The sequence below is a fragment of the Drosophila persimilis genome, unplaced genomic scaffold, assembly GCF_003286085.1.
Source record: "Drosophila persimilis strain 14011-0111.01,24,50 unplaced genomic scaffold, DperRS2 tig00000002-arrow-pilon, whole genome shotgun sequence".
Classification (NCBI taxonomy): Eukaryota; Metazoa; Arthropoda; class Insecta; order Diptera; family Drosophilidae; genus Drosophila; species Drosophila persimilis.
In genome coordinates, this window is record NW_020825289.1 from 3,961,491 (window position 1) to 3,988,842 (window position 27,352).

Genomic DNA, 27,352 nt, shown 5'->3' on the forward strand with positions numbered 1-27,352 from the left:
ACAGCGAGAAAGAGTGTGGGGAAAGGAATACCATAAAGCAATTTCGTGGCATTTTCTTTTGGCTTTCAAGAACCACTGAAAAAGTAGGAAAATCTTTTACGGAAAGTACAACATACATAAATTTACTATGCAAAAAACGTAATTGTAAAATAAATTTGATGCGTTTTTGAGGAATGTTTATCAAGGATTATACAGGGTGTACTACTTATGCTAAATGGCCAAAAAATCAAAGTTCCCACAAAGCACACTTTGGTTAAATTTTTCGGTGCTTTGTGGGAGATTTACGATAAAGAATACTCGACAAATCTGTTGCATGCAAATTATTATCCATTTCCACACAAGTTACAGTTACAGTCACAGTTGCAATGGTGTGAATGCATGTGTGCTGTGGGTGCATGTGATAAGAAACTCTTTGTGTTGTCTCTCTCTCTCTCTCTTTCTGTCTGTCTCTCTGAATTACTTATTCAATAAGATTTATTTGAAAGACTACGGAATAAACTGTTAGATGGTACAGAGCATGGCAGGAGATAACTAATGGATTTGTAAATGAAAAGAATAAAAGCAGATGCAAAGTGAATTGTGATGGTATATTGTAGAATACATAACATACATACATACCAGTATATACATATGTACATATGTATGTACAGAGTATAATATAACTGTGCAGAAAGGTTGATTTGTTCAGTAGTTTAAATAGAGATTTATTTTAATTTCTTAGTTCATTTCGGTCCAGGCTATGGCCAAGCCACGAGTTATTTAGTTATATATAATATGTATAAGAATACAATGTGCAGCGGAGTTTGTTTTATATGTAATACGGTTTATACATTGTTACTGCGTGTAGTTAAATGAAACAAATCTTAAGAGCCCTCACTGGCGCTCGATCTCTTATCAACCAACTGTAACCTACATACAAACATACATACAATACGTTTACATATATATATATATATATATATATCAGCGACTAGTGGGAACACATGGGAGAGCCGGCATTTCTTTAAGATTTCACCGTACACCGTATATCAGTATATCAGTACATATGTACATCAGCTGGCTAAACCACTTATCCAATTTTGAAATACACACACACATATGTATTTTTGTCTACGTAATTCGATTGTTCTACCAATTAAAGTTAAGCCCAAATGGGAGTCGCTCTACTTACCACCACTAAATCCAAAAATACTGTAACCTAAAAATAGTTAAAAGCATAAAACAAAAAACCAAAATAACTTTCTAGGTGTGCGTACATATGTGTATCACTGTCATGTACTTGTAGACTAATTGAATTTCAATTCAAATTGAATTATTGACAATTGTATTAGCCCGTTAAAATAAACCACAATACGTCCCAATGCGCCCCGGTCTGTAGTGTTTGATTTCATTGCATAATAAATTTCATTCCGCATTCTGTGTCCGGTGGACTAAGAGCAACAGTAGCAGCAGCAGCAGGCAGCAGGCTGCTCGCCAGCCATGGAAATGGAACAGTAAGCAATTTCCACTAAATCAATTAAAAGTAGTGCCGTGACCCCGTATCCGCTCTCCCTTTACAGTAAGCCAGCCAGCCGCAGTGTCCATTAAAAGTAACTAATGGAATTTTATTCATATTATAAATTGCATTGGCCTATAAATCCGCCATTTTCCAGCTTAAAGCAGACGTGTTTGGTGATGATTTGAAATTTGCATATTGCATATATCCATATGGGGAACAGAGAACCGCCCCCAGGAAGGTAGCCTATTACCACTCCGAACAATAAACAGCTTTTCTAGCGCGCTGCTTAATTGGTTCACATTATGCAAAATTTCGAATGCAATTTACAGTGGCATTGATTTTGCATTAAACTGGCTCAATTCCATGCACTGCAGCGTGTGTGTAGGCTTGTTTTGCGAATGAGAAATGCTCAGGCCAATCCTAGTTGCGTGGCCCGTTGCTAGGAGACTTAAAGTAGCTTAATTAGCATTAATTTCTCTTTGAATTTGAAATTTCAACGAAATCCGCATTACCGTGGCGCCTTCTGACGGAGGTGAGGTGAGGTCACAGCTATCACATTTAAGACGACATCTGGCGAAAAATACTCGTACTATAGTCACAACTGTAAAGCTCTTGCTCACGCGTCAATGCTTTTTCAGTGAATTTCCAGATGTGCGTCACTGTTGCCGAACTAGCTATTTTTTAAAGCTAGTTTTTAGTCAAAATACAATAAAAGCAAGTATTTAGTAGAAATATTATTCATGAATCGTATAATATTATGTGGGCATAGATAAAGGCCCGGTTGACAACATTTAAGTCCTTGTCGCTCACATTCAAAAAAGTTCGATTTGGCGCGCACCACTCGGTATATTTTTCAAGTGAGACCGTATATACTGTAGAAACTGGTTTTCGCCGCGCTCCCATGTGGTGTTTTTTAGTATTTTTGTCATCTATTAATTTAATTTTCAATTTTATATAAAAATCCAATAAATGCAAGTATTTCGAATAGGCCAATCATGTATAGAATTGATTCATCAATCGTACAAAATTGAGTGGGCATGGCTAAATGTTCTATATAGATAGTATTATTCAACGGAACAAAGAATATGAGGAATTTGAATTCGCCGCAGTTCGCCCCAGTTCGCTTTAGCAACAATGAGTCTCATTCCATACACAAAAGTTGCGGCAACATTTACTTGAAAACCGTTTTTTGGTCAAAATAAAATACATAAAGGTAATTAAAAGAAGCAATCTTGTAGAAAATGCATTTATCTATGGAATAAAGCTAAGTGGGCAAATCTATATAGCTTGAAATATAGGCAATACCCGATTCGCCGCAGTTTCGCTATTGCAACAATGAGTCCCATTCTATACACAAATGTTGCTAGCTCCATGCACACATACCCTGGGGGAAATGGATGTTATAGAATTGTGAATACGTTTGTCTTCTAAGGCTCAGTAGGTATCAGGATCGACATAAATATATACAAGATACTAATAATGTACTTGAATATGTCTAAAGAATATCAATTTGAGAAAAGGTCTTTATTCGTTACGTTTCATCTTCATATCAATATTTATACCTTCATATAAAATTGACAAAATAGGGTATACAAAGACCTATACTAAGGCTTACACGCATCATAGTGACTGTTTTTTTGTTTAACTTTTTCGTTTAAAACTTTTTTTACAATAAATACAATAAAAGCAAGGATTAAAAACTATCCAATCTTGTAGAAAATGTATTCATCAATGGGATAAAACTATGTGGGCATTACTGGAATTAATGGAATATCAAAATTAAGCAATATGAACGAATTTCCTTTTTCGTTTGTTTTGATTGACCTATTTCGCTACTTGTTTTTTGTTTGACTTATTTCGCTAAAACCTCTTTTTTCACAAAATGCAATAAAAGCAAGTGTTTAAAATAAGCCAGTCAAGTTGAGAATAGGTTAATTAATCGGATATAATTATGTGGGCATGGCTAAATGTTCTATCTAGCCAGTAATATTCAGCGGAATATTAAAATCGAGGAATATGGTTTCCAATCCTTGACGAGAACGATTAACCTATTATAAGCCAAGGGGGTATTTCAATTATCCACCAAAAATAATAAAAATTGAATCATTTTAGCGCAGTTCAGCTGAAAAATATCGTGGTTTTTTTTAAGTTCACAGGAGAGATGGCATGAATCCTCAAGAAGAATTTACAATCAGTAATATTTTCCGCCATTTACCTCAAGTAGTTGAACTACTTAAATAGAGGGGTCTTAAGTGGGCTAAGTTCGGTTTTTATCATACGGGTCGGACGAATGCTTCGAATGGCTTTGAAATTTATTGGTTTGTATATAAAAACGAAAAAGCTGAGAGAAATATAAACATTAATGGCATAAGCTCCACAGATATTGGGGCAAATCTAACGGATCCCATGTTTCAGGGCTGCTACGGTGGCTCCCAAAAGCATGTGGCCGACTTGGACATTGTTTTGAAACGTGCGTGGCAGCAGGGTCTGCAAAAGATCATCATTACTGCCGGCTGCCTGAAAGATGTGGACGAGGTTCTGGAACTGACCGCAAAAGATGGTAGAAAGCCAATGATTACCCTTCTTAAACACTTATGATCAAGATTTTAACCATTTAGAGCGTCTCTACGCCACAGTTGGTACGCATCCGACGCGCTGTGATGAATTCCTGCCGGACCCGGAGGGCTACTACGACCAGCTCCGCTCAAAGATTGAGTCAAATCCGAGTAAGGTGCTTGCCATTGGGGAATGCGGCCTGGACTACGATCGCCTGAAATTCTGTGGCCAGGAGACGCAGCGGTTGTACTTTGAGAAACAGCTGAGCTTGGCGGCCGAGTTCAGGCTGCCGCTCTTCCTGCACATGCGAAATGCTCACTCGGACTTCATGGCAATCTTGGGACGGAATCGTGACAAACTCAAGGAGTGTGGAGGCGGAGTCGTTCATAGCTTTACAGGCACTCTGGAGGAGGCACACAGCATTCTGGCATTCGGTGGCCTCTACATTGGGGTCAATGGCTGCTCCCTGAAGACTGAGGAAAACGCCGAAGTGGTTCGGCAGCTGCCAAATGATCGCATATTGCTGGAAACAGACTGTCCCTGGTGTGGAATACGGTCATCGCATGCGGGCCATAAGCACGTGAGCACAAAGTTTCCCACCGTCAAGAAGAAGGAGAAATGGACAGCCGAATCTCTGATAGACGGACGCTGTGAGCCCTGCCAGATCAGGTGAGTACGAAATACGTCATAGTGCAAGCTCCAATCTACAACTATTTTTCATTTCAGCCAAGTTCTCGAGGCCATTGCGGGCATTAAGCAGGAGCCCAAGGAGAAGCTGGCCGAGATCTACTATCAAAACACTTTGAATGTGTTCTTCAGCAGAACAGGGAAAACCAGAACCGAATAAAACCAATTGCCGTTACATTCAATGCGTTTACATATATTTTATTATTGTTTGTCATGTCTAGATGCAAATGAATTGAAAAATACGCTTTACAACTTGGATTTGGGTTTTACTCTTAATGCTTTTGTTAATTTTCAGTTGATACAGGGAAAACACGTTACTTGTAAGATTCACATTTAGAATTGTAAATAATTGTTGCTCATTGCTATGTTAATTAACTGTGGTGATTATGCATTTATATGTGGTGTATATGTATATGTATGTAGAATCGATCGCCAAAAAATATATATGCACGTACTCGTATGGATTCCTCATGGTTGCCTCAAATTTGTATATGCTCTCTAGAGTCTAGACTAATGGAGTTAGTTAGCTTAGTTATTGCCACATTTTTGGTTACGAGTTTGCCAATAGTCCACAGATCATTGGTGAAGCCTTAAAAAGCGTATATACAAAATATTTTGTAAATATTTAAAAAGTCTACTAGCTAGCATATGTATGTAGAACGCTTTTAGGCTTAAAAAAGTTTCGTAGTCAAGGGTAGGAGATGTATTTAGTTACGAGTATATCTTGGGTTAAGCAGTACATGTTCATTAAAACCGAAATATATATAAGTTGGGTTTAAAACTGACGATTTTGTTCTATGTTTTGTGAACTGATATGAACGGAAATGATATATGTATGTATATTACAGTAAGAATCTGGCCTCTAGTCTACGCGGCTATGCATTTAAAATGACAGTACAAGATTCAGTCCAATGGAAATGTTATGTAGCGTATTGCTATCTTTGATATGAACACGTTCATATGTGTAGCGCTACGCTAGTGCGAAAGTCGGGGTACGATTAGTCTCGTCTCTGAAATTCCCCTCTCCGCTTGGCAGTAATTGGCTTTTATGTGAGAAGTGTACCCAATTTCTTAGGAGTATACGAGTATGCATTCCTTGAGGAATCGCAGTAAAGTTGCAGTGGGATTTCAAGTACATATCAATATTGCATTGTGTTTAACATCTAGGACAATTCGGTATTGTATATATGTTTGTATAAACTTTTGTTAAATATGCTCAGACCTATCCCAATTGACAAGCAGTTCGACAAGCCATTGCAGTTGGAAACAAATAAGGTTAAGGGATAACTCAAAACAAACACAATAAACATATGTATATAAGATATATTCCATTTATTAGGCGTCAGATTAGTTTCAATTGGTTTTTCAAATCATTTTCAGATATATGTATGTACATAAAGAAAGGAAATTATGATAAATACATAAACATAATATAATATTTAAAGGTAAATTCGAGATTGAATTATAAATAAACACGAATGGGCTAACCAACTGTCTTCCATGTTCTTTGTCGTATTCACTTAACGAAAGAATAAATCCTTTTTGGATGCTTTTTGGGAGACGGGAAATCGGGAGAGTTGTTGATTAGTGCGAGTGTGGCCTAACACGCTCGTTAAATATCATTATATATTGTATATAGTGTACCGTAATCATATGTGTTTGTTTAGGTTGAATGTTGTATGTACGAGTTTTCAGTTTCAAACCAAACTCTGCAATAGCCTGCAATCGAGCAGGCCTCGGGGCCTCTTGATTATTTCATATGTTAATAATAGTAATAAATAATATTCTTTTGCTTAGGTCTATGCGTTAATTTAGTGTATTTTAGGAGCGCTGCGATCGTTGATCTTCTGGTTACGTTTCAAGGGGGCTCCGCGTTTTATCTGATCCATCAACGACTCGTGACAGATGCGAGGGTCCGGCTGAAAGATCCATCAAAGATAGGATTAGAATGCTATTGACCTCAAAGCTTAGATTAAATAGCAGGGTTAATTGGTAGAACTAGGCACTGAGTGGATTAGCTGCCAGCTGGCTTAGTAGACTTCAATAAACGAGAGAACGAGAAGAAAAACGAGGATCGAACTAAATACCTTAGCACTGCTCATCACAGTGGCCAGTGCCAGTGCCAATGGCTGTGGTTGTGGTTGCGGTTGTGCTGGTCGTGGTAGTGGTGTTGGGATAGGTGGGAGGTCTACGATATTGAGCACTGGGGCGCGATAGATTTTGTGGATTCTGATACATCTAACATTTGGCACCGGCATAAAGCATAGTGAATGTTGGCTATATGTTGGAGTGGATATGCTTTGGTTGTGAACTACTTACCAGGGCCTTGCTATTGATGAGATTTCGCACGGCAAATGCGCGGCCGGACATGCCCTGCTTGGCCAGTTTCGCGTTGAGATTCTCGAGGAACTCGGCCTTGGTCTTGGCTCGAATGCTGCCAGTCTTTTCGATATTTGTGCTTGTGGCGTAGTCTATGAATATGCGTTGCGGTTGTTGTAGTTGTTGTGGCAAAAAAAAGAAAATCGTAAGCAAAGATGATCGATCAGTGAGTGGGCCGGATGGGTTCGAGGAGTGTGGAAAAAGTGGTTAGGATTTAAGATTTAAGAGTTAAATTTAAAATGGTGAATCCAAAATGCAAAATAAAACTCATAAATTGCTGTTCAACATTCTGCCTGAAAGTGCTGGTTGACAAAGTGATGATTGATGATTAGGAAAGTTGATATGAAAGTTGCTTTCTGAGCGAGAGACTGAGGGAATCTCCCCATCTCCCTGCAATCTACTGTTTGTCCAACATTTTCCGAGGCGCACTTGACACAAACGCAATCAGGTTAATGGGCAACACTTTCCCATAACCCAAAACCCAAACTCAAACTCAAACTCAAACGCAAAGAAACCAAAATAATGCAAAATAGAGGCAGCATGCGCTAAAAGTACGAGTAACTTAGAAATAAAAAACATTTTCGCAAACAAAATATAATTTTTCCAATGCCATGTAGGAGAGGAGCGAAATCAGCAAACATAACACAAATATATAGAGCAGCGCTCATTCATTGAAATCAAGTCAAATCAAATCAAATCAATGGAACTCCGGCTCGCGTTCTTACTTGGATGATGTGCCTGGGCATGGGACATGTGGGCGTGGGCATGGACATTGGCATGGGCGTTCGCATTCGCGTGGCCATGGCCATGGGCGTTATTGTGGTTGTAGTAAGCAGCGCCGCCATTGCTGTTGCCCCCAGCAACCTCGCGATAATAATGCTGTTGCTGTTGATGCTGCTGCTGTTGTGGATGATGTATTTGCTGCTGGTGCTGCTGCTGATGGTGGTGATTGCCACGCGCCGTTGTGGCATAAATACTAGCCGAGGATACAGACCCAGATCCAGTTACGGGCGAGCCGCAAGTGGGCGAGGCTGAGGGCGAATGGAACTTGACGGTCGTCGTTTGTATGAATGGATTCGTTGACACGAATATCTTTTGCTGTACACTCGAGTGCCGCGACGGTATGGGTGGCTGGCGCTGCTGTTGCTGCTGCTGCTGTTCCGCCAAATGTTGCTGTTGAGCTGCTCTCAGTTTCTGCTGTTGCTGCATCTGCTGCTGGGGAAGAGGCAACTGTGGACGCTGATTTACATGGCCATTGCCATTGCCCATGCCTGCCGGCTGTTGGTATTGCTGATGCTGCTGCTGCTGCTGCTGCTGCTGTTGGAGCTGCTGCTGTAAACGTTGCTGCTGCTGCATCATGTTTTTTGGGAGCGTAGCCGTGGCCGAACCTGCTGCATAGGCACTCAACTGAGAGGCCGCACTCTGGCCAGCATGGGGGCGTGCCATCTTCTTGGGCATCGTGGCCGATGCTCCGGCACTGTAAATGGGTGGCGGTGGCGGATCCTCCAGTGGAGGCGGGCACGTGTAATGCTGCTGCTGCAGATGTTGGTACTGCTGCTGCTGCTGCTGAGCCTGTCGCATGCTCAAGATTGGGGCAGCTGCTGAATTTTTGTTAAACGAACTTGAATAGTTGCCCAAATCTTTACTGCTAGCTGCGGCTGCCATCGGCGCTTGAGGCGGCTGATAGTGCGAACTGTTGGCGGAGTTGGCCGACGCCACTGCCGCCGCTGATGCTGATGCTGATGGGGAGGCGGATGATGAGTTTGAGAATGAACTGACTTTGGAGAGCAACGATGATGTGGATGAAGACAGAGGAAAGTGTGGCAGTGCATTGAATGAGGTGGCCGGTGTTAGAATGGATGCTGCCTGAATGCTGCTGGCCAATGCGGCCGCTGTTGATGGAGTTGATGACGAGGTGCCGAAACTAGCGTAAATTCTATGCTGCTGCTGTTGTTGCAGTGGCTGTTGGTGCTCAGATTTACCGTCATAGTGTTGCTGCTGTTGCGGCTGGGACATGGACAGGCCGCTCCGCGTGTAGATCGACTCGCCTCCAAGTTGCTGCTGGTTGCCGTAGATGCCGTCGGAAGCATGCTGCTGTTGATGGTGCTGCTGCTGCTGCTTGCTGTTGAGTCGTGCATTCAGCTGTGCAATTAGATTCGGATTCGCCTTGGGCTGTGTCGGTGGCAGTGGGTGCGCATGCCCATGCCCATGCCCATTGGGACTTGGGCTGCTGGTGCGGAAGCTGGACATGCTGTTGACCAGCTTGGGTTGGGCATAGATGCCCCCACCGCCTCCTCCGCCTGCGGCCGGTGACGAGGTGCGGAACGTCTGTGCATATGCGTTATATGTTCGGTGTTCGGTGTTCGTGTGTGGCATGAGAAGAAAAAAGAGTAAAACAAAAGGCACAAATTAAAAGTTAGCCAAAAGCACAGCGAAAGCTAAGTGGTAGATGAGTACGCTAATCTATATCGCATTACAACTAAGCTGGATGGGGCAGAGGGACTAGCACTAGCTCTAGCACTAGCTCTAGATATGCAAGTATGAATGTTAGATTAGTCGAGCATTCTCCAGGATGTGTCGCTGCGGCCTTTGTTGGTTAGTCGTTGGTTAGTAGACATCGACACGCCCATCGAATCGCCTCCGACTCTTTGGGTCACTTACGGCATCCGCTGTAGGCGGTGGTGCTGGTGGGGCGTGGTAGACAGGTGGCGTTGGCGGCTTTTGTGCCACATGTTGCTGCTGCTGTTGCTGCTGTGGATAGCATTGCTGTGGATGATATTGCTGCTGTTGCTGTTGATGATTAAAGCGTTGCTGGTTGGGCGGTGGCAGGGGTGGTGGCATCTGCTGGCCCGGCTGCTGCTGTTGGCCATTGGCCAAGGCATGAGCATAGGCCTGCAGATCCATATAGGAGTCATAGTAGGCCTCATAGCTCGGGTCGTCGTTCATGGGGGAGTTGTGCACTGACTTTTGTACGAGTACGAGAGGTGTGTGGGGTGTGGTTCGACAGGGCAGGGCAAATGCAAATTGAAATGAAAAGAAATTATAAGTTAAGCAAGTCGATCTCTAAGAGCGTCGGTTCCAGGCTCGGAAGACTCGTGCACACACCTGCAGTGGGGGTTGATATTGTTGTTGCTGTGGTTGTTGCTGGTGTTGTTGCTGCTGCTGCTGCTGTATACGTCTTAGCGTACCAGGCGATGCCGGCTGATGCCGCATGGCTGCCAGGGCTCGCACCGTCTCCGACACCTTAAGAGCGGAGCTCGGCATGGCCACTGGAGAAGCGCTGGACATGGACTCCAGCATAAAGGCTGGCGGCGGTGGTAGATGCTCGCTGGAGCTGCTTAGCGGCGTGTTATGTTGCAGCTGCAGATGCGTCGCGTGCTGTTGTTGCATAATTAAATCATAAATAAAATAATAAAAGCAAAAAAAACAAGAAACAACTCTCGTGTGTAGAGTGTCTAGAAAGTTTCTAGGCTTAAACGGCTAACTTGGCCCGAACTTAGTCTAACTTAATTAATTTGAGAGCCATTAATCTAAGCGCCGGTCGGAGCCCGGTCGGTAAGCACACTTACCCCCACCGAAGCATTGGGACTGGGTGTCACCGAGGAGCTGCGTCGCACTGGCGGCGGTGGCTTGGCCTGATTGATGGACGAACGACGTGCGATCCGCGTTGAGCCACCTGCTCCTCCTAATGCTCCTCCTGCTCCTCCTGTGGATGGTTAAAGAGTTCCATTAGCTATAGAATCGCATCACTTCGGAAATATTCATTAGCTTCTTGCTGTTAATTACAGTTACAGGTATTATTATATGTACAGTAATCGATTTATACACTTGGCACACACAACACAGGACACCATCTAATACGAGAGAGCACCAGTGAAAGCGCTGCGGATCGATCGATCGATCGATCCACATCTGTTTAGGATGAAAGAGACCCAAATACGAGAGAGAGAGCGAGAAAGAGATTGATCTGATGATCCCCAAAGCGCTAAAAGCCGCGGTAAGATGCACCATGAAGCCATTCATGAGCCATTCCATGTTTGAGGCTAGTTCTATCTGTCAGACAGAGACAATGCCTGATTATCTGATTAATGTTCAAGCAGTTGGCAGTTAGTGGCGGAGTAGCGTGCAGTTTACTTGGAGGTTATTTGAGCTGTGTGCAGGTGGAGTGATGATATGATCGGTGTACGGTAAGCCAATTCCATTTACGAACAGGGTTAGGGCACACAAAATCGTGGCCAAATGAATGAAGCAAATCAAATAAAGTTAGGAGAGAGAGAGCCCAAGAAACAACAATTAGAACCCAAAGCCAGAGTAAGAAGCAATTGAAGAACCAAGTTTTGCTTAGAAGAAACGCAGAAAATCAATAACCAAATAGATTAAATCAAAATCAAAATAAAAAATCAAAAATCAAATCGAAACGAACCCGACAACGAGGCCGGCCTGGGCGTAATGCCTGGCTTGAGACTGGCATTGGCATTGGCAGTGGAATTCGTATTCGTATTGGCTTGATGGTTGGCTTGGGGGTTGGCGGCATTCGAGGAGCACACATATGGATGGGCGGGTGGTGGCGCTGATGGTGGTGGTCTGCAGGGGGCAGTGGCAGTGGCAACGGGCAACGGAGCAAGAGCGTTTGTCGATGTGGAGTTTGTGGATGCAGATGCAGATGATGGTAATGATGACGATGACGATGACGATGACGATGATGATGATGGCTGTGGCAGACCGCCGCGAGGTGACAATGATGATAATGCTGGGTTAGCTATTGTTGCAGATGGAGGAGATGCTGATGTTTTTGATGTTGCTGTCGCAGCTGCTTGGGGCGTCTGGTATTGCTTATGATTGGATGTTGCTGTTGTCTGATTTTGGCTTGGCATTCTATGATTTTGGTTGTGGTTTTGGTTTTGGTATGGATGCGGGCTTAAGATTGGATCTGATGCGGATGCAATAACAACGGCTGCTGCTGGGCCATTAGTGACATTACAGTTTCTGGTTTGGTGCGACTGTGGTGAGTGTTGTTGTTGCTGCTGCTGATGTTGCAGTGGCTGCTGTGGCGTTTGTTGCTGCTTCTGCTGTTGCTGTTGCTGCTGCTGTAATTGCTGTTGAACCTTCTGCTTCTGCCTGCGTATTTTGGCATCTAAGTCGGCCTTAAAGTCTGACTTTCGGGGTATCAATGGCTTGTCGGCCACACTGGGAGGCTGATTCGAACCCGTACCCGAACCCGACCCCGACCCCGTACCTGTACCTGTACCATTGAAAAGGCTCAGGGAGAGGCTGGTGGGCTTTGGGGGCAGCTGTCGCCGCATCACAGGAGGCTCTACTGGGAGGCTACCGTTATCACTGACTGTCCCTTGTGCCGGCTGCTGCTGCTGGGGCGGCTGATCGACGTGGTTTGCTTTACCTCTTTGCGGACTGCCGCGTCCGAGCAGCTGCAGCTGCTGCTCGCTGGAGGCGCGAAACGAGGAGAGTCGCTGCTTGGCGGGCGCCACAGTTGCTGTTGCCGGCGGGGGCGCCTTGCCACTGCCCGAGTCCGGCGAGTCCGGGGATCCGACTAGATTCGAGGGCAGCTGCTGCAGCTCGCGCATCTCGTGGAGCTGCAGCTGCGACTGCACCTGGGGGTCCTTGGTGCGCAGCAGGACTATCTCCGAGTTCTGCTTGACGAACTCAATGTCCGGGGTGTTGGGGATCTGGTGGTCGTAGATCACCACGACGGCGCTGCCGCTGTCGCTGCAGGTGTCCACGTAGGCGTGCCGCGGCTGCCCCGACAGGCAGATGCTGTCGGAGGCGGCCAGCGAGATGCTGTCCGCGGACACGGACACGGAGGCGGGCGCATATAGGGAGCGCCCCTCGCTGCCCGACCCCCCGTTGTAGGGGTCGTCGCGGCTCGCACTCGCCACAAAGTGGGCGAACGTGGGGTTCTCGTAGCCGCCCGCTGTCAGGCCGCCGGTCAGCGAACTCGTCTCGCTCACATAGCAGCGACTCAGCTCCGAATCGCTGGCGCCCAGAAGCTCTCGTTCTCGCCGCCTGGCCTCCGCCAGCGTGGGGTCCATCAGGTGGCCCCCCTCTTCTCCGGCCAGCTCCTCGGAGGTGGTGTCCGACATGTCCGTGCCGCAACCGCTGGAGTTGGTCTGGTTGCTGATGCCGCACAAATCGATGTTGGTGGTGCTGGCGGTGCTGCCGATGCAGGCGGCGGGCAGGTTGTTGTTCTCGCTGCTGCTGCTACTCGTTGTCAGGTTGTTGTTGCTGCTGTTGCTGTTGCTGTTCTGCTTGCCCTTGCCCTCATCAATCTCACGTTGAAACGAGTCTAGTTCGCCAATTAAATTATTTAATGCTTTGATTGAGTCTTCGAAAGATTTGTCTATATATTATATTATTTTGTATTCATTTGTTGGTTGGTTGTTGTTGGTTTTTGGTGGTGGTGTTCGTTGGTGGTTTCATTTGTTGGTTGAATATTGTTTGTGGTGCATTATGTGGTTCATTTACAGATGATGATTTTTTGTTTTCGTTTCGGATATGGTGGATAATATGAAGAGAAGAGAGAGAGAGGGAGAGAGAGAGAGAGAGGGTGTGGACGGGAGGGAAAAACATAGAAATAAAGAAAAAAAGGTTGGGTTAAAAAAAATATTCACGGTTCGATGTGGCTTCTATAGTAATATTCTTAACGGGGAGATCAACAAAAAGAACAAATTGCCAGGACTACATATCGGATAGGAGGAGGAGGGGGTCAGGATCGAGTGAGGATACGGGGTACACCGGAGTGCTCTGAAGTGCTGGGTGGAGATGACCAGTGATTCAACTTACCCATTTCCTGCTGCTCGGCCTCGGACCGCTTCGGTCCCCCTGCACTGGGGGCGGCTGCTGCAGGGGATGGACCCGTGGCCGGAACAGGAGGCGACACACTACCGGCCGCTGCTGCTACGGCTGCCGCCTGCTTCTCGAACATGGAGGCCTTCTGCAGGACAGAGGCACGCGACCGTTCGTCCGTGTCCTCGGCACTGGCCGGCGGCTGCGATCCCGCCTGCTCGGTGATCTTGAGCACCTGCACCTGCACCTCGCTCGTCGGCGGCGTGGGCGAGCTGACCTGGTAGACGAATCCCAGTCCGGCGCCGGTACCCGTGCCCGTGCTGATGCTGCTTCCACTGGGCGTACCTGCGGCAGTGGACGTGGGTGAGTTGGTTAACAGGGGCGAGTAATGGTTCTGGGGCGTGGAGCTGCCACTGGACGGCGAGGTGGTGTTCGTGTTGGTGCTGGTGCTGTGGGTGTGCTGGCCCACGAGGGAGCCGCAAGCGACCGTCGAGTCGATCGATGGATGCGAGTGCAGCGACGAGGCCGTCGAGGATATGGAATGGGAGCGTGTGGCATGGTGCTGGGCAGCGTGAGGCGCTTGCTGCTGCTGCTGCTGCTGTAGAAGCTGATGGGAGCCCGAGGAGTCGTTGGAATGCTGCGAGCAGATCGAATCAATGGAGCTCTGCTGCTGCAGAGGCGGTGGCGTGGGCTTCTGCTGCTGCTGCTGCTGCTGCTGCTGTTGCTGCTGCTGGTGGTGGTTAGTGAGCTTCAAGGCCGCCATGTTGGCCAGTTCGGACATGTTAACGTATGTGGGCGGACTCTGCTGCTGCTGGAGCTGCTGCTGCTGCTGTGCATGATGTGCTGCGGACAGCTCTGTTGGTGGTGGTGGTGGTTGTGTTTACGGTTACGTTGGCGGTGGATGTTGCAGATGAAGTTAGCAAGGACATGCGTGGTGGGAGTGGGGAGAGAGTGTCACAACACGGTTTTATTAGTAAGAATCTTGGGATTATGGCCATTGGCAAGCGTGCAACTAACACACACACAAACAGCGACAGGGAGAGAGAGAGACTAGGACTGGGACTGGTACTGGTAACAGGATCCCTTACCTTTCGTGATATGAGCCGGTATCGGTGAGGGGCACTGACGCTGCAGCAGGCCGCCGCTTCCACTGCCCTGACGGTGGTTGCTCTGCGCCGACAGCGGACGCTCCAGCGACGAGCAGCGCTGCAAGGGGGAGGACGGGGAAACGGTTAGTTTTCGCCCAGAGCCATAGCTGTCGCTTAGGACATTCGATGGTTTATTCCAAAATGAAGCGACACGGGAGTCTGGGTTCTGAGTATTCTGGCTAGGGGGTGCGGGGAGGCGCATGCAAATGAGCGCGCATTTGGGTTCTACGATGGGTTCTCCTTCGAGCTCTCCGTGTACTCACCACATGGGCCGGCTTCTACGGGCGGTGGTCCCCCAACAGAATGAGAAAAACACTTAATAGCATGTAAAGAAGGCTCTAGTCGATGCCACCGACTACCTGCTGTACCTGGCGGAGACGCTGCATCCCGCTACTGGGTTGTCACTCCACCAGGCGGAGGTGGACTCTACGGGCGGACACCGTTTGTGCCGTGCCTCCAATCAAGGCGGATTTTCCCCTAACCCTCTGTTTCTATGGCGGACAAAAACTGGACGGGATCTCGACTCGCAGTCCCTGGACCCCTCCATACTTACGACTGGCAGAGGCGGACGACTGAGCGATGCGGCCGGAGACTTCTGGGTGGCCGGTGTGGTCTGGCCCGACGATGGCTGTCCGTTGGAGGGGGCCACCGACCCATTGTTGATCCCGTTGCCGCTCCCGGACTCGTGGATGGTCTCTGGGTTCTGGAACGTGTACACAGTCAGTGGCGGGCGCTGGTGACCCTTCTCGTATGCCGTGGAAATGGTGTGCGGTCGGTCGGCCGTGGGCGGGAGGGTGTCCACCACGTCCTGGGAATGTGGCGGCCATGTCGACACATTTGCCGTCTGGTTCGTTGCGTTCGAGACCTAAGCGGGGGTTGAAAGTCGAGTGGAAATCGGTTAGCAAAGCCGGGTGGGATATCTTGGGGGACAGACGAAAACACATCGGACTTCGAATTTGGTCAAGTCGAACGGAAGAGAAACAACAAAATAAGAATAAAGAAATGAAAACCTGTGTTGTTAGAGCTGGCGATGAGCAAAAGCCACTATCACTGGATTCACCAGGTTTCAAGCGAATTGCGGGCGTTACAAACTAAAGGAAACGGAAACGAAAACGAAACACAAAAGAACGTTGATGAAAACCAAGGAAATGAAGGACGCAACAATTTCGGATGTGGGTGGAGGTGGGCGGAGGTGGAGGCTGAGGCTGAGACTGAGGACTTCACCTGCGACAGGGAGCGCGGATAGTGATGATGGCCCGGAGAGTTGCTGGAGCCGCTGCTGTTCATGCTGCTGATGGAGCAGACAGAGCTCTTCCTGGATCCCAGAGAGTTGGAGCAGCCGCCGCCCTGGGAGCCGGATCCGCCGCCCGGCGACTCCGGATAGAGATTGATGCTGGCCTTGGCATCGTGGATGAGCTCCTCGGAGGCCTGCGGCAGGACACTGGGCTCCTTGGTGACCAGAGCAATGGACTGCATGGCCTCCTGCAAGCGCCAGAGATTAGTTAGATCTTCCTCGCGTCCTATGCCACGACTCAATCGAAAGAAAACCCACCTGCAGATGTCCCAGCTCGGACATCACCTCGCACTCCTCGTGCACCACCGGCTGCAGCATGTGGACGAAGCTGCAGTAGCGCAGCCGCTCCTCCACCATGGCCGCTCGCAGCGAACGCTTCTCCACCTCCTCCAGCTCGGCCCGGCGCAGGGTCACGTCCTGCATGTGCGAGTCCATCAGCGACTGGAGGCCGTCGGTCTGGCCCTTGCGGGCCTTCTTCTGGAGCCGCAGCGTGTCGCTGGACCGCTTCTTCAGCTCACTCCGGCAGCGCTTGTATTCTTTGGCATGGTCCTTGTCGATGGTGGCCACGGTGCGTTTCCAGTCCTCGATCTTGTCCTGAAGCGGCTGCACCAGACAGTCCATAATGGCGCTGGTGAAGGTCTTCAAGCGGGTCTCCACTGCCTTGTGGCGCAGACAGACCCGGGTCAGGGCGGTGCCAATTTCCTTGGAGGCGCCTGCAGAGCCAAAAATAAAGAAACAAAGAATTATTTAATGCTCTATTTTTATTTATTTGTGCAGAAAATTAAATTACTGAAGGGGAACAGAAATGGAGCAATGGAGCGATGGGGGGAACGATGCTCTGGCAGCGGAAATGTTTGAAGCCATGCAACAAGAGTCGCACGCCATGGGCTGTCGCTTCAATTGGGAGGCGCAACCGACATCGCATGCGGCACGATTCGGGACCAGTAGCCTCCTGTCTGTGTGTGTGTGTGTGTGTGTGTGTGTGTGTGTGCCCATTATGCCATGGTTAGAGACAGGAAAACTGGTCAGGCCAACGGCTCATGCTCCTGCTTCTGGTTCTGCGCCTGCTCCTGCTCCTGCCATGGCATATCACAAACGAATGACACCCATGCCCGATTATCTCCGACATTGACTGGGACTGCTCCTCTGGCTTTCCCCCCCATTCCCACGACTATCCTCAGTCACAGTCACAGTCGCAGCCCCAGCCCCAGCCTCATTCATCGTATTAGCCGCCTGGTAAAAGGTAATTATCTTTCGACAGCTTATTGATTCTGCTTGGACTTGCCTTCAACGCAGCCTTCTCGCATGTGCTTGTATTCCGTGAAGCACTTGCTCCAAATCCCACTTAATTGAATAAGAAAGACCAGACTCTGGTCTCTGCACTCGGAAAATCGTCGGAAGCCCTCTCTGTGATATATTAAGGACTTTGGCCCACATCGGTCTAATTTTTTCTCAGTGGACACGCAGGGGGGTGTGGGTGTGCCATGTGCGAATCGAGAGCCGAGCATCGAGTTACACCCTCCTGGAAGCAGGACAATTGACACTTGGGCCGATGCCTGACCGACCTCTGCCAGCCTGCCTTCGACTAAGCCAGCAGTAACCACTAAAACTAATGAAACCATTTAGCAAGTGCAAATGGTGACGGACACCGGGGGCGGGCCAAGCTGGCTTTTGCCAAGGCAGAAAGGTGGTGGCTAATGGCGAGAGCCACGGGGATATGCACTCAGCACGACGGGCAGGGCAAAGGGCGTACGTACACTCCTGGCCGCGGACACTTGCCACTTGCCACACGCCACATGGCAGGCAGGAGTGGATCAATATATGCTAATGCAACCCCCAACTGCAGAATGCAGGAATTCCAAGCCGGTTTTAGCTCTTGTATAATCATCGATTCAGCCATCGGTGATCATTAGCGCTCGCTGGCAGATAAATTGAGACATTTAATGGACTGATGGACTCTTGTTTACTCGAGTCTCCGTTGATAGAGGTAATCAGTGGTCGATAAGTTACACTTCTGAATGGAATTTCCGATAAATCTGCCCTGCGGATCATTATTTCTTATGCATTTTAAGTCTCCCTAAACTCTCCTATGGGCTACTGTTTATTGCTTAGAAATATCATTCTTTTCAGTGTGGTTTTTCTCGGAGTACACGCTGATTTATTGGGAAATTAGACACACTCCACTGTGGTACAGAAAGGGTGCTAATTTCTGAGCCGCTACTGTGCTTGCCCGTAATGTTGTTGTTGTGTCTAACATTTGCACGCTTCCTCTCCAGCGTACTCTCTGATACGCTCCCTCCCTCTCTGTATATCCCAGACCAGAAGTCATTGTCGTTTCTTCACTCTGACCAATGCATTTGCTCGTAAACTGTATAACTGTGCAAATCAAGCAGAGCAAATGAGAAATGTCAACAAGAACCGCCAGGGAAGGGAGTCGAGGCTCTGCTACCCTGTCCGCTTGATAGAACATACTTCTCTGTGCCCGAGACCCCTGTATTGTATTTGAATCTGTGCAGAAGCCCACTCTGGAAGGGTATCAATGCAGGGTACTAAGCAGATGCCGACTGCTCCGGTCGATCTACCTCTCCCGAGACGCTCACGAAAGCTCTCTCGCTCTCGTGTATGTGTATGTGTGGGTAGCTTTTGTCCCGTCTCCTGGGCGAAGTGAGAGGTGAGGCCCGATGCCATTCGGGCGTTCGGGCAGTCATTGCATAATCGGGCGGAATGACGGCCTACTCGATGAGTACGACGCGAAGAGTAGCCAATAAATAAATATAAATAGCAAAACCAGAAGAAATGCGTGAGCACAGACAGAACGCAGAACACAGAACAACAAACAAGATGTGGAAGTGGAAGGGGGGAATGGAGAATGGGGAAGCGTGAAATGTGTAAAAATCAGATCGATGACCGCCGCTGACTGAGAGCGGATGGACGGACGGAGGCATGAATAATGAGCAAATAGGTGCGTGGGGGAGAGAGAGAGAGAGGGAATTACAGGGGGCAGCCAACCCAGACAAATACCCCACACTGGTCGCACTTACCTCTGGAATTGGTGGCCGCATCGGCTATCTTCTGGAAGGCATCCAAATAGGCGGCGATTGCCTGTATGGCAGCCCTGTAAGCAGATAAACATAACAGCATTATTACTCGTATTATCCATTACAGAGGAGGCTAGGATCCAATAAACAACTACTCGTGGGCGACCTATCAATTGAGACACATGCTCATAAAGAGAAATGAAGAGAGACAGCTGCACCGCCTCGACTCTGCTCATGCAAAAAGAGATGAGAAGAGAAGAATGAATGTCTGGCTTCGAGAGTTTGAGCTGGAAATACCCTGGAACATATTACGAACTACTAGTAGTTATCATTTATGGTCTATGCCAAGTCGTAGTAGCCTCTCCGAGGGTATCAAATCATGCTTCTCTCTGTTTGGATTCGCTAAAGTGGCTGGCATCCGCACCCGCGCCTGCGTATGTGTGTCAAGCGCAATGGGCAAGCACTAGGAGCTAGTTTTGGCAAACTCTGACGATCCCCGCCTCGGACAACATGATTTGAGGCAATGATTAATGCAAGCCACATGTGTGTGTGCGAGCATAACCATTTGCCCGCCACGTACCGGTGCCCAGACAGTGCCCCCCGTCCCCAAAGCGTATTTGGGCCAAGTCTGAGCATAAAAACGGAAAAAAGCAACAGAGGGAAAACGAAATAAACAAAATATGCCAAGACGACGGCGTTGGTGGTCCAACCCCAGACCCCACCAGACCCCACCAGCCCCCAGCCACTCTCCGACAAACAGCACAGAAATAATCATAGATTTTGGGTACTCCTGAAACAGATATGAATCGGCTTGGGATATGCTTTAGATTGGTCCACACAAATTCGAATATCTTTCAGGAAGACCACTATTACGGAGGCGTTTTGTTTGTTTGTTGGGAAGTCGGGAGAGGCGTAAAAGCAAATCGAGGTAAATGAGCAATTTGTTTATTTATTCATTTGCATGTTCGGGAATGTTCCCATTCCGTTCTTAGAGTTTCGCAACCGCGTGGGGAAATCAGTTTTACTCACCTCAAGCATGTGTGCAATTTGCTGGCCTTTGCCACGAAGTCATCCCATAGTGGAGAGGTGTTCTGCAAGAGAGAGAGAGAGAGAGATGTTTAGTTAGCAGTCGGACAATCAAAGAAATCCATCCCCATCCTATGTTATGTGGAGGCGGAGGAGAAGGCAAAGTCCGGGCCGGGGAATGCTATAAACTTCTCATCTATGAGGAATTTTCCTGTCCGACAAATTGGGCGTACGTGTTGCATAAAAAAGGTCGTCCTCCAATCCATTTGGGACATCTCAGTGCCACAGATGGATGAGAGGGAGGAGCCCAGATTCCCAGATCATCTCGGTTCGGTTTGCCTTTGGCACATTTCAAATCCCATTATCTCTCGCACAAAAGTTCGAAGTTCAAACTGCTGACAACTTTCCATCATCATGATTTTCGCTCGGATTAAATCTAATTGAGTTTGACTTTTGTTGTCTGAGCATTTCATTAAATCTGAATAAAGCAAAAACGGAATAACGAATAGATGACCCCACACCAAGGGTCAAGTGCAGTCAGTAAGTGAGGCAGAGAGAGAGAGATATATATAGAGATAATATAATCAAATTGGGGAGACAGGCAGCATATGGTTCGACACCACAGGACATCGGGCCGGCCACACTTGGGGGAAGTTTTAATGGAATTCGCTTCCTGCCAGCAGAGTTTGCTAATTAAATTTTGCTGCCTTCTATACTCTGTTTGAGTAAGAACATAAACGAATGAGAACTATGTGATTTCGATGCCGCAAATTCGCCCTTTAACATGGGTTAACATTCTACCCACTGATTTGCACAGTTCCTGCTCAGTTTATGGATACAACTTTTGCGTAAAGTTGAAATGCCCAGAAGATATACATACGTGCTTAATGGGTAGGATGATGCCTGCTTTGAGGATTACAGCCTCTCTTGCTAAAGTATATTAACAGCAAAGGATATAAGCAGCTTTCAGCGAAGAGAACCATAATTACTGTGAGTGTACTCCTTACCTTACCCTTTCCCTTCGCTCTCTTTTGTGCTGCTTTAAGAGAGAGCTTAGCCAACAGAACGCTCCACGGATGATGCACACTGGGCCCCCCACAACAGCTCGGCTTCGTATTTGGTCAAAACCACAACAGCTGCTGGCCAAGTCTCAGTGTCAGGCTGGCGAAACGGCAGCAAATTGTTAAGAGCCAAGAGCCATAAAAGGCAACTAAAGATTTTATGTGTGTGCGAGTATGCTTATAAAAAAGACGACAGAATCAACAGAAAACAGAAATAATATGAAGTAAAGTAGCACAAAATGGTCAATAAAAGTGAAAACGGGTTTTCGGTTTTCTTTGGCTCTGCTTTGGGCCATTTAATGTTTCAATTACACAACAAGCGACATTGGAAGAGAGTGTCCAAAGAAGGAAGCGACAATTTACTGACCAAGTCACCCGCTATCAAAGCGCAGAAGACGGGGATGGATCCCCACCAGCCCGAGACCCAGCCATCAACATCAACGTCGGCCAAATGGTAAATGGTAAATGCCAAATGCAATTCCATTTCACTTTCAGCTTTTGCGCAATCAGCCACGAAATGAGGCAAAACGAACAGAAACTTAAATAAAAGCCAGCAAAATGTCAATTGTAAAATCGATTTGAATGCAAAAAGGCCCGAAACGTAGCCGGCTCTGGGCCGGGTCGGGCCATGCCAGGGCAGGCCAGGGCAATTGCATAAACAAAACCCGGGCGGCGAGTGCATTGGACCTGGCCAAAAGCCGAAACGGGCCATAACAAAGGTGGAACAACCGGGAAAAAATTCAAAAGGAATGGATATCGATTTTTGGCTATTTTCTGCAAGTTTTTCGTTTGACCCCCATCAAAATATAAATGGTCAATAATAGTTATCGTATGCCCAAAAAAGTACCACCCTCAAGAAATAAATAAAAGAGGAAAGAGAACTGCAAATGGAGCACTTCAACAATCAATAAAATGTACTCTACATAATGTACTTACATATTTACATACATACTCTTACAATACATATGTATGTATGTACATATGAATTCACTTTCATAATCACTTTTCACTGCGATTTCCATGGTTCTTGGCTTCTCTTTTGCGAAGCCTTCTTCCTATGCCAAATATTATCTACGACGCAATTCAGGTCCAGACATTTCCCTCTCACTCCCACTCCCCAACACCAAGGACCGTGTTGCAGTTACATATACTCTCAACGCACTCTCCTCGTCTCGCTCTCACGATCCTCTCTGAGCGAGGCCACTCTCTCGACAACAAGAGAGCAGCAATGTGAATAGGAGCATAGCAGGAATAACAGAGAGAGCCGACTAACGGACTAACACGGCACAAGGCAAGAGAGTGCATAGCCAGCAGAAGATCCTACACTGAGAACAATCTCGTAGTCAGTTTATGCAAAGCCAAACTCGATATTTATGTATGTCGAGAACATAAAGGAACGAAAACAACTTTTATACCCTTTATCGGGTATACCCGCTTCTATACATTAACTAATCGATCCTTGGAAAGTGTATCTAGGAAATGTTGTTGTAGATTCATAAACAAAAACTGACGGTCGATGCCGCCTTTATTGTTTTCCATTCTTCTGCTGGTTCCCCGTACTTCCTATATGTGAATACATTAATTTGTACGAGTGTGTCGCTCTGTCTCTCCACAGATGAACCATATTTGGCATACGTTCGTGTGCGATTCCCTTTCAAATGTCAGACCGCATAGGGTGCTGTCTCAACATGCAATTAACCCGCCCCAAAAGTGGGTTTCAGCCACAGAGAACGGCAGAAACACCATTCCGAAGCGATATTTCAGATCATTAGGCAGGAAAACGTGGATTTGGCTCATTATGAATTCATTCAAGATCAAATTTCTCCAAGACCAAAGTTTGGATTCATTAAAAGTGCCTGTTGTGTGGGCCGCCTTAGCCAGAAGGAATTCGAAACTAAATCAACAAAATATTCAATATTTCTGCTCAAGGCAGAAAGAATCAATAATTTCCATAAACTTTTAAGCTGGATTTTCCAATTTTTAAACAAAGTTCGACTTCAAATCGCTGCCCACATGATTTTTGATGTATTTTATGTTATTTTTGCAAAATGTTTGTATGTGTGTGTGTGTGTGTGTGTGAGTGGCGTGGCGTGGCGCAACCAACAACGAACCGCAACTTGATAAGCGTCTTTTGCCCCGTCTGCGTGGGCCTGCAGCAAACTTTTTATGAATGAACATTTCGTTGTCATACGAAGAGGAGGGTGCCACCAGGCCAGGCCAGGCCAGGCCAGGCCAGGCCCGGCGATGGCGATGGCAACGGCAACGGCGACTGGCGGCCCGAAACACGCAAAGCTGTCATTACATTGACCAGACCCCCAGCACGCGTTGGCGTTGGCTCAGAGTCTCAGACGGAGACTCTTGGGTCTGGGCTTATGAATGAGTGTGCCGCGCTGGAAGGAGGCATGGCAGGTTGGTCGCCCCCTTAATAGGAGCAAAGAAAGAGGAATCCGCTCGCGATACTCTCGAATCCAATGTATTGGCTCAATTATCCTAAAAGCCAGGTATGAAAGAATATGCGAATCGTTCCCGCAAATCTGTGGCTGCCTTCAAAACACTTTCCAGTTTTCAGCAGACGAATCTGTGGGACGAAGAAGCCAGCAACGAGTGCAATGTATCTATGCCTCTCCTTCCCCATCCCACCCCATCCCCATCCCCCTCCCCTGGTGCATCCATTTATCTTGGCAAAACTGACGCTCGGCGAGCGCAAGACACCTAAAAACCCACAATTTATGCCAGTCACAGACTCAGGCTCAGACTCTCGGAAAACTGGAAAAGTTCACACAGAAACACACACAGGAACGTTATAAACTCTTGATCTTTCCAATAGCCTACAAAAGCAACCTACACGAAACTGACTCCTCTCTCAGCTGGTTCACAGCCTCATTCATGCAACAATTTTGTTGCTGTTTCTGGTTGCTAGTTGCTGGTTACTGCCGCCGTGGCTGTGGCTGCTGCTGCGGCTGCGGCTGTTGCTGTCACCGTTTGATAATGCCCCAAAGATTCCCCGAGTCGTGGCAGCAGTGGCAGCAGCTAGAAAGAGGCGGAGCTGGGGTTGGCCAAAAACGGGTTCAGAGCCACGTCCTACATAGCACATTTTGGGTTAACAAAAAAAAAGAAAGAGAAGCGGTTCCTTATGCAAAATCCAACAGAGTCCGTGAAGAAGTTTTGCACTGATTGATTTTCTATAAGATCGAACGTACTGCTGTATGTACTATATGCCGATGCCTCGGGCCATAATTTCGCTAGCGTTTGGTGGTAGGGAGGAGGGTGGGGGGAAGGAGGCAAAGTCGTGCGCTGCTAATTTGCACCTACAACCAACAAAAATAGCAAAAACAACTTCGGCTTTAGAAAGTAGAAAATTATGCGGCAGGAATATGAAATGAAAGTGCTTCCCATCCCCTCCCGTCCCGTCCCGTTGCTCCTCCTTCGGGGAGGAAGGGGCTCGAAAGTTTACAGAAACCCCCATCATAACAGCAAAATTTTTCTTTGAGCTGGCAAACGAATGGAAGACAATAGCGCGCTGCTTGGCAAATCGATTGTATTGGACCCGATGCGAATCCATCAATCGATACTCCGCAGTTATGCCGCCAATCACCGGGTAATTCGATAACTGACAGACAGCTTGCTGCATTTGCATATCGCGCTTCTAACAATGCCCCATTTGTGACCCCAAAACTGACTCTGGCTCCCGCTGACTGCTGGACTGCTGGATGGTGGGTGGGGGAGGAGCATGGGTAGTAGTTTCTGTTTTGGACGGCGTAACCAAAGAAGGGGCTTGCAACATGCATCCAAGCGATATGGCAACCGCAACTTGAACGCCGGTTGCAGTCAACGCGTGCCACAAACCGCAGAAACAAAACGGAACGAGAAGGGAAAAGAGCTCTACAACAAAGAGCTGCCACGAAAGGTTGCCCTCTGAAAACCCCTAGAAATGATGATGGATCTATCTGTTGGGATCCGTCATTTCGGGCCCCCCAAGTTCACCGATTCATAAAGGGAATCCATTTGATAATAAACATACATATGCACAATATAATCTGATTTTATTTGAGGCTATCTGCAGGTCACTACTTCACCTTTTCAGCTTCGCCCCTGATCTCAAAGCAGACACTATTGGGTCGCGGGACATTCTTCTCGTCGAAAGCCTCGAAGCTGATGACCGTTTTGTAACGTCCGTGCAGAGTGGCGCCCCGAATGTTCGTGAGCATCAGCCTCAGATGGAAGGGCTCATGGATGAGCGTGGTCTAAGATCGGGCAGGTTGAGAGAGCAAAGTCCCAATCGATTTGTGGGAAAACTTACACCAGCTTTTTTGATGCAGTCCTGTTGCACTTCCTGGCGATTTGTGATAAACGTCGTCCAGTACTTGAACCAATACTGGTCCTTGTCGTACATGATGGCGCAAAAGTCCTGCGTGGCCATGGTAAAGACAGTCGGCTCCCAGTTTCCCCGCTGGTAGTGGAACAAGGCGAACTTGGCCTGGAATGGGGGGAAGGGGACGGGGTTGGATTCAACTTAGTGATTCGGATGCCGGGGCGATGGGAATTACGGCTATGCGATCGTTGGGCTGCAGGTCCCAGTTGGTGGTGGCATTTCCCGATATGTGTATGGTGTCGGGATCCTGTTCGACAGTCAATTTATCGAAATTGATGGCTTCGCGGATGAACATTGTCCCGGGGCGGGCTTCGGTGCATGGCGCGAATATGTCCGGATCCTCGAGCAGCAGTTCATAGTCGGTGGCCCAGATTCCGGCCAGTCCCACGTGGATCAGAAACAAAATTCGCCACATTTTTGCATGGCAAGGGGTATTTGCTACGTCTTTATATAGCCTCTAATGCCGGAATGTCAGAATGTCGGTAATTGTCTCTGCCAATTACCGGATTAACCAAACATAATCTAATCTACTGTAATCCGCACGCGAAACAACAATGAAATTTCCACAGAACAGCTGAAATATACAGGAAATATAGCCCAAGATCGGACCGATTTGCCTGGAGAGCTCTCACTGATCAATATTCGTAATATTTGTTTATTTATTCCAATCCCCCCTCAAACTCTTCCGTTTTTCGCTCTGGCAATCTCAAGCTGTGCTCAACTTTCATTTGACATTGAGAGGCTGATTGAATTCAATTCTTTCCTCTTTTTTTTTTTGCATTCAAAAACAAGAGAATAATACAAAAATGTAGCCCAAAACTATTTTGCATAATTGGGCGTGTGTGTGGTAGACGAGACGACTGTGTCACACCCACCATAATAATAATAGCGGCAAAAAAAAAAACAATCCCTAACAATATCTCGGCTTGTGTATCGCAAATGCAATTTCATATTCATTAAAATTAATTGCTCCTTGATTGCCCCATTCGTTGTAGATGGAGCAGAAATTTAACATGCAGAACACTCAAACAGATGTACAATTTACATGCACACATACGCACACACACACACATGCCCGTGCAATCCACAGTTCGAATCTGTACAGATTGCCCAGCACAGCATGTCAAATGTGAGACAGCGACAGGGAGACAGGCGGACATATGGAGAGACGAAGAGACGGAGAACAGCGCGGGACGGACGCAGTCGCCGTGGAGCAGCAGCAGTGGAAAGAGCAACAGCCGCATACCCGCAATATAATTTAACGAATAATGCAGAGTAATTAATACAGCTATCATCTTCTCTTCAAGGGGAAACTGCTTCTTTTCTCTTCTCAGATTACCTCGTCTGCGTGTGTGGGAGCAGGACAAAGAGAGGCTTGGCATTCATCAACAGTTTTGCGAGAGACTTCAGCATTCACTTAACTGTAATTAAAGCTACCCAAGGTGTCAGATGGGCAGGGGAATAAGCGATGACTTCGGTGCAGGCTAAACGA

The 27,352-nt window shown here is 47.3% G+C and overlaps 3 protein-coding genes across 3 annotated transcripts in view; 1 reads left to right on the top strand and 2 right to left on the bottom strand.

Moving 5' to 3' along the window:
* Positions 1 to 3,800: 3,800 nt before the first annotated feature.
* Positions 3,801 to 5,526, top strand: LOC6590956 (putative deoxyribonuclease TATDN1). Its single transcript, XM_002015505.2, has 4 exons — positions 3,801 to 3,816; positions 3,879 to 4,058; positions 4,117 to 4,723; positions 4,781 to 5,526. Exons 2-4 carry the CDS (start codon positions 3,905 to 3,907, stop codon positions 4,899 to 4,901), a joined length of 882 nt encoding a protein of 293 aa, XP_002015541.1. The 5' UTR covers positions 3,801 to 3,816; positions 3,879 to 3,904; the 3' UTR covers positions 4,902 to 5,526.
* Positions 5,527 to 6,050: 524 nt separating this feature from the next.
* The window catches only part of LOC6590957, a 38,128-nt gene continuing 16,826 nt past the window's right edge, over positions 6,051 to 27,352 (bottom strand). Inside the window, exons 3-19 of the mRNA XM_026987027.1 lie at positions 20,431 to 20,492; positions 19,405 to 19,478; positions 16,622 to 17,076; positions 16,294 to 16,551; positions 15,623 to 15,934; positions 15,010 to 15,127; positions 13,919 to 14,776; positions 12,977 to 13,421; positions 11,813 to 12,916; positions 11,544 to 11,704; positions 10,691 to 10,817; positions 10,226 to 10,517; positions 9,923 to 10,084; positions 9,782 to 9,868; positions 7,846 to 9,448; positions 7,061 to 7,212; positions 6,051 to 6,660 (exon numbers count right to left, since the gene is read on the bottom strand). Of these exons, the coding sequence (XP_026842828.1) occupies positions 6,553 to 6,660; positions 7,061 to 7,212; positions 7,846 to 9,448; positions 9,782 to 9,868; positions 9,923 to 10,084; positions 10,226 to 10,517; positions 10,691 to 10,817; positions 11,544 to 11,704; positions 11,813 to 12,916; positions 12,977 to 13,421; positions 13,919 to 14,776; positions 15,010 to 15,127; positions 15,623 to 15,934; positions 16,294 to 16,551; positions 16,622 to 17,076; positions 19,405 to 19,478; positions 20,431 to 20,492 (6,378 nt within the window). The 3' untranslated portion in view covers positions 6,051 to 6,552. The remainder of the gene's footprint in view (positions 6,661 to 7,060; positions 7,213 to 7,845; positions 9,449 to 9,781; positions 9,869 to 9,922; positions 10,085 to 10,225; positions 10,518 to 10,690; positions 10,818 to 11,543; positions 11,705 to 11,812; positions 12,917 to 12,976; positions 13,422 to 13,918; positions 14,777 to 15,009; positions 15,128 to 15,622; positions 15,935 to 16,293; positions 16,552 to 16,621; positions 17,077 to 19,404; positions 19,479 to 20,430; positions 20,493 to 27,352) is intronic.
* LOC6590958 lies at positions 25,513 to 26,376 on the bottom strand. The gene is made up of 3 exons (XM_002015507.2): positions 26,036 to 26,376; positions 25,789 to 25,965; positions 25,513 to 25,732 (listed from the first exon to the last, which is right to left on the bottom strand). The coding sequence occupies exons 1-3, from the start codon at positions 26,273 to 26,275 to the stop codon at positions 25,556 to 25,558; spliced, it is 594 nt and encodes a 197-aa protein (XP_002015543.1). The 5' UTR covers positions 26,276 to 26,376; the 3' UTR covers positions 25,513 to 25,555.

Coding starts and splice junctions, on each gene's coding strand:
- LOC6590958 (XM_002015507.2), bottom strand. CDS start 26,275: ATGTGGCGAATTTTGTTTCTGATCCACGTGGGACTGGCCGGAATCTGG. Junction 25,966..26,035: donor AGCCCAACGATCGCATAGCC/GTAATTCCCATC, acceptor CCCCCATTCCAG/GCCAAGTTCGCCTTGTTCCA. Junction 25,733..25,788: donor ACTGCATCAAAAAAGCTGGT/GTAAGTTTTCCC, acceptor GCCCGATCTTAG/ACCACGCTCATCCATGAGCC.
- LOC6590956 (XM_002015505.2), top strand. CDS start 3,905: ATGTTTCAGGGCTGCTACGGTGGCTCCCAAAAGCATGTGGCCGACTTG. Junction 4,059..4,116: donor GGAACTGACCGCAAAAGATG/GTAGAAAGCCAA, acceptor TTAACCATTTAG/AGCGTCTCTACGCCACAGTT. Junction 4,724..4,780: donor TGTGAGCCCTGCCAGATCAG/GTGAGTACGAAA, acceptor TTTTCATTTCAG/CCAAGTTCTCGAGGCCATTG.